A 6429-nucleotide genomic window follows, 5' to 3' on the forward strand; every position below is an offset into this window, starting at 1 on the left:
ATGCTTTGAGATAGCATTGGCAATGTATTCAAGCAAAGGTCAGACTTTGGATACAGGAAGGATCCATCAGGAACAACTTGTAGAATAAGTCTTACAATTTCCTCATGGGAGAATGGTTAACCTTGCTAAAAAGGAAATTATAACAAAAGGTCCTCTGGCTAGGGGTGCTAAGCAAAGACACCACCTTATCGAGTTATGTAGAGACCAATGTTATAACTCTTGGAAATATGTTCCAACCATCATATTTGACCGAGATTCAGATCTGATTGGTGTCACGATTCCTCAGACTTAGGATGCCTAAGAAGAAAAAGGTGCAACACCAATTCCAAATAGAGTAGAGTAACGTGACAAGCGTCGTCACATCGACCAATGTACAATGCCCCAACATGCATTACTTATATTCCATCTGGGTATTCGATTATTATAGCATAATTGGTCGTATCTCATCTTAGCTGCCTCCAGCGGATCACGGGTAACTTTGGTTGATTGATTATTCCATTCCGTCCTGCAGCTTTCGTTGCCAATCCCTTGCACAAGCAGTAACTAAAACCTTTTCTCATCGGCACAGATCCAAAACGTGCGTCCACTTGGCGCGGGCACATGTATAGTATACGTACTGTACTCGTATGCGGCACGATCCGATTCCGATTTCCTTCCCTTTTTTCGAGAATTGACCGATGCAATTCCGATTCCGGTTTACTTATAACCCGCAAAAAAATATAACCCTACTAAACACGGATTAATCAAGCGATGACGATCGCCGAGGCCGAGCGCCCTCGGGGCCCCACGCGGGTATATAACACGGGGGCTTTATTGGTAGCGCCACATATAAATCGCCCCCAGGAAAACAAACCATCGGAGTTGGGGGGATCCATTCCATACCAAGGAGCGACGGGAGGAGCCAAGGAGGGATTGGTTGGAACAGACGCCGACCACTTCGTTCCCCTCCCCTCCCCAACCCAACCAGAGAGAGAAGAGAGAGAGAGGAAGAGCGAGCCCGACCCAGGCCCCCCTCGTTCCCACCGGGCGAGAGAGAGAGGGCGGGGGGAGGGAGGGAGAGAAAGAGGGGGAGCCCTAGCCGGCGGCGGCGGGGGCGATGGCCGCGGCCGCGCCGGCGATGCGGGCCGGGCTGGCGGCGTTCTTGTTGTTGTTGGCCGCATCGGGGGCGGGGGCGGTGGGGGCGGAGGGGGCGCTGCCGCGGTTCGCGGAGGCCCCCGAGTACCGGAACGGGGAGGGGTGCCCGGCGGCGGTGGCCGGCGCGGGGGTGTGCGACCCGGGGCTCGTCCACATCGCGATGACGCTCGACGCGCACTACCTCCGGGGCTCCATGGCCGCCATCTACTCGCTGCTCAAGCACGCCTCCTGCCCGGAGTCGCTCTTCTTCCACTTCCTCGCCGCCGACGGCGCCGCGCCCGGGGTGGCCGAGCTCCGGAGCGCGCTCGCGGCCTCCTTCCCGTCGCTGCGGTTCGAGATCTACCCGTTCCGCGCCGACGCCGTCACGGGGCTCATCTCCGCCTCGGTGCGCGCCGCGCTCGAGGCGCCGCTCAACTACGCCCGGAACTACCTCGCCGACCTGCTCCCCAAGTGCGTGCCGCGGGCCATTTACCTCGACTCGGACGTGCTCGCCGTCGACGACGTGCGGAGGCTCTGGGAGACGCGCCTGCCCGCCGCCGCCGTCGTCGCCGCGCCCGAGTACTGCCACGCCAACTTCTCCCGCTACTTCACCGACGCATTCTGGTCCGACCCGGACCTCGGCGCGCGCGTCTTCGCCGGCCGCCGCCGCGCGCCCTGCTACTTCAACACCGGCGTCATGGTCATCGACCTCCGGCGCTGGCGCTCGGGGAACTACCGCCACCGTGTCGAGCAGTGGATGGAGTTGCAGAAGGAGAAGCGAATCTACGAGCTGGGCTCCTTGCCCCCTTTCTTGCTCCTCTTCGCCGGCGAGGTGGAGGCTGTCGACCATCGGTGGAACCAGCACGGCTTGGGCGGCGACAACATTCTTGGTAGCTGCCGCCCGCTCCACAAGGGCCCTGTTAGCCTGATGCACTGGTCAGGCAAGGGCAAGCCATGGGATCGCCTCGACTCCGGCAGGCCTTGCCCGCTCGACCATACATGGAAATCATACGACCTCTACATTGGCGACGGTGATGTGTCGCAAGCTTCGGCGCCGTCCTGGGCCTCATTGTCATCATCGGCGTTGCCGGCGTCGGTGTTTTCTTGGTAGACAGATATGGGACACACGATATAATTTTTTCATTTGGTTGTGGTAATGCAATTGCCTTGCGATGCATATCCATTGCCATCACAGCTGCCGTCGCAAGCCGGCTGCCGCCTTCGGCTGTACAGCGAGAGGAGGAGGGGCGGTACATTGCGACGGCTGCGACGGGAAGAGGAAGAACAGTGCATAGGGGAAGCAAAATTCTTGTTCATTCACGATACAATTCGGATTGATTCATTATGCTGTGATTCGGAGGTGGTGACTAGGGGGTGTTGGAATTACTTTATTGGTGGTGTACAATTCTTGGATAGAAGAAAGGTTTCACTTTTTTTGTCTGTTAGTTCAGGATTGTTTCATTTACATTTACATGTTTGTTCAGTAAACCAGTATAAATATTGATTGAATTGGTTTCAATAAAACAGGGTGGATCTTCTTATTCTTGCTTCAGTGCTAAACTCTCCTGTATCTGTCGCTCCCTTGATGCGGAAATTCCATTGAGAATGGCTTGATCTCTTGTTATGTCCATCTTTCGATAATGCTCAATTTTTGCTGTGGCTGGTTTGCTTTGATCAGTTCAACCAGAATGGCCTCATATATTGCTGTGTTATTTCCATCTTTCGATAATGGTCAATTTTTGCTGTGGCTAGTTTGCTTTGATCAGTTCAACCAGAATGGCCTCATATATTGCTGTGTTATTTCCATCTTTCGATAGTGGTCAATTTTTGCTGTGGCTAGTTTGCTTTGATCAGTTCAACCAGAATGGCCTCATATATTGCTGTTTCTATATGGCCTACTATCTCCATACGCTACAGTCCAAATTTATTGCTGTTTCTCTACTTGTTCATCTAGAATTGCCTACTTTGTTCATCCAGTATGGCCTTATCTATGTCTGTTTCAATTTTGCCTACTGATGCTTCTGTTTTGCCTACTTGTTTCATCCAGTATTGCATGTCTCTTCATCTAAGAAGGCCTAATCTGCTGATGTTTCTGTTTTGCCTACTTGTTTCATCCAGTATTGCATGTCTCTTCATCTAAGAAGGCCTAATCTGCTGATGTTTCTGTTTTGCCTACTTGTTCTTCCAGAATTGCCTACTGCATTGTTGATTATTTAGTTTCAGCGGTTGTCTTGTTCTAGTATAATTGCTTATCTGTTTCGTCGACGAGAGTTTACAAGAGATGTTGCTGTTTCTTGGGTGTTTTTGCTCAGAATTGGTGATGGCCTGTCCTGGCAGTTCCTTGACTTGTAGAGATAAGCGGAAGAAGCATCAGAATACCAATCTTTACAGATGTGTGGCACAGCTGCACAGCTTGAAAGAAAGCAAAAGGGGCAATATTATTGTTGTTGGTTAAGATCAACTTTTATATCGGAAAGCGATTAGCGCGAGCTACACAGGATAGGGACCTCCCAACAGACTCATAATGCAGGGGATTAATACTGCTAATACGCTAACTAATCCCAACTAGAACTCCACTAAAATTGCCAGCAATACATGTGGCCGCCCTTTAAATTTCCGTTAGATTCTTGGGAGAGAACAGCAGGAATATATATAGGAAAATTATAAGCTCAACCGAATCATCTTTTTTCCTTCTTCTGCGAGGGAGGTTGAATTATTTGAAACCTGGGACAAGCATCGGTTTGCCAAAGGCTGTCTGTCTGGTGTCAACATCTGAAATTGCAGCAGCAGCAGCATCTCGATTATTGGTATGCTTTCTTTGTGGAGAGATGATTGACGAGACCGAAATGTAGCAGCAGAACAGTTATTGGCCATGATCACCACCATGTTCTGACAATGTTTTTGTAAGCAGCTGGACGCGGACCCTCCCCTTGTGAAGTCTCCGAGCTGTGTTGCCTCAACCATAGGGCACCGAACATCGGCCGCGCGATTCCCTGATCGGACGGCCCTCGGTAGCCGCGGCCACGTTGGCTGGCAATGCTTTACACATACCCGACACACAGCGCCCAGGCTGGAGGCCGCCGTCGACCAGCTGGAGGGCGAGGCAAGTGGTAGTGGTGCGAGCTCATGATTGCGTGTGCGTGTGTATTCATATTCTCTCGTCTTTTTTACCCCAAAAAAAATATATTCTCTCGTCTTTTGGCCTTCTCCATCCCTTTTGCTCCATCCTGCGAGTGAGATGAACTCCACCACCTACTGGCCGCTCGCCACTGGCCATCAACCACCCTACCCGACCCCTATTCAATTCCACCCCTCCCACATGCTCCATGCCCGTATACTATGCCATGCGTCCGCCCCGAGAGAAGAACCAACACGAGATAATTGGTTTTTATTTCGGTCGTGCCGATGGGCGCTGCTCAACGAACATGGTGGTAGTACGATCGGCCCTTTTGCAGCCTCGTGCGTGCGTGCAGTCTCCGTCGGACCGTCGATCACCGTTGCTTTGCTTTGTGCCTCGTGCACGAAGGTTCTTGCCACTATTGCCGGCGGCAGGTTGGTGCCGCGGCAGCGCGCAGTGTCGGCCACCGGATGTGTCCCGGCCCGTGACGGGGAGTTTCGGTGGATCGGCGATCGATCGGGTGGTCCGGCAGGGCTCTTTCAGGTTCACGACACGCCGCGGCATCCACAACTGGGGAGTGCGGCGATCGTGGTCGTGGCAGCTGCTGCCTGTTTGTGAGTGACGCCTGACGGGGCAGTGTTTGGTTAGGGTGGTTAGGGGGAGATGGTCTGTTGCGGAGGGATGCAGAGGCTGCAGAAGGCGCCAAACTGCATGGGACTAGGCTGGGAAATTAGCATAACGAACTCAGATGAGATGGACGCCTAATGATCGGACGAACCGCCGCCGCAGGGCATTAGATGGGCCGCCGTGGCCACCGAAGCTGCTGTCCGTTATCCTATGTGGCGGTCGGCGTTAAGTGGCATGATTGTGGAGGCCGGCCTTGACAGTGACTTGGGTTCTTTCTGTGTACCATATCGTGTGAAGAGGACTAGCATCAGAGAAAGACATAGTAGAGCAGAAACAAAAATAATAATCAGACATTAAGCCAGAGAAAGAATTTGTGAGTTTCGTTCGTCGACAATATGTATGTCATATTTTGTTCGCATCTGTAACTTTACACTACATGTGTGATGAAAGGAGTGTGCTTCTAACAGCTCCCAACTACTGCTTCTTGTGCTGAAAATAACATGTCTGTATTAAAGAACACAGGAACAAGAGAGGAGAGCCGGCAGGGCTATCCGAGGGCGAGAGGTTTGGAATGTCCTGCAATGATTCGCGTGGACAGCAGACATTGATGATCAACTGAGTTGGTTAAGCAACGAACGAGAATCTTTTTTACAGCCCGGTAGGCCACCTAAATGCGTGCAGGTAGCTAACTCCCCGCGAAAAAGGGAATAATTATCGATGCCAGGGTCGGTAGCGCACGGCCGTCCGGGCCTGCATTCGTTGCACCAAACTCAAGTCCTATCCCTTGTAGTCTTGCGATAAACGAGAGAGGCTGTGCGGCGAGACGGCGTCAAGTTTCCAAGGGCGTAGGACAGGTTTGGTGAGGTGTCTGGTGTGGGTTTCAGAGCCTAGCTCACTCTGTTGTGAAAACAAATGAACATGGGGAAAGAGATGGTGAAAAATAGCAAGATGTTGAGATCACGCGTCGAGCGAGGTACAGTTTTGCTATAAGTGTCAGAGGCATCGGATCGGATGCTTGGGGTGGAGGCCGGGGCACCCTTGCCTTGCTTGGCACCAAAGTTTGTGGAATATGCAGAGATGCGAACCTTCACGTTCCAGGACTGGTCCTGCGGAACAAATCAAACTTAGACAATTCGGGGAATAAAGCTGGAAGTGGAACTAGGCGGCATATCAGCAACGAATCGAAGGTTGGAGAGCGTTGGCAACAGCAGCGCGTCGTCTCTCGTAGGGTCCAACCACGGGCAGGCGCACGCGTTCGTGGAAAATTCCTTACCTGCTACTGCGGCTGAGGCAGAAGCAGCCGCAGGCGTTCGCTTCTACTCGTCCACGAGCAGCGAAAGCGGTGCTTGAGGCAGAAGCGATGTGTACACTGAAGGTCTGAAGCAGCATAATTTTCTCTTCTTTCTTTGATCATTTGAACAAGAGAATGTGGAAAATTACTGTTTGAAATCCTTAGAGCATCTACGGCCGGACATGGCAAATCTGGCACCTCAAACGCATGTCGACGCGTCCGCGGGCACTGACCGGGCACTCCTCAAATAATGTAATCCACATCTGGACACCTCAATTAT

General features: G+C 52.3%; 1 protein-coding gene across 1 annotated transcript; it reads left to right on the plus strand.

Moving 5' to 3' along the window:
- The first annotated feature begins 832 nt into the window (after window positions 1–832).
- Window positions 833–2665, plus strand: LOC109773350 (probable galacturonosyltransferase-like 9). The gene has a single exon (XM_020332043.4). It carries the CDS (start codon window positions 1097–1099, stop codon window positions 2222–2224), a length of 1128 nt encoding a protein of 375 aa, XP_020187632.3. The 5' UTR covers window positions 833–1096; the 3' UTR covers window positions 2225–2665.
- Window positions 2666–6429: the final 3764 nt, after the last annotated feature.

The sequence above is a fragment of the Aegilops tauschii genome, chromosome 6 (assembly GCF_002575655.3).
Source record: "Aegilops tauschii subsp. strangulata cultivar AL8/78 chromosome 6, Aet v6.0, whole genome shotgun sequence".
NCBI classification, from domain to species: Eukaryota; Viridiplantae; Streptophyta; class Magnoliopsida; order Poales; family Poaceae; genus Aegilops; species Aegilops tauschii.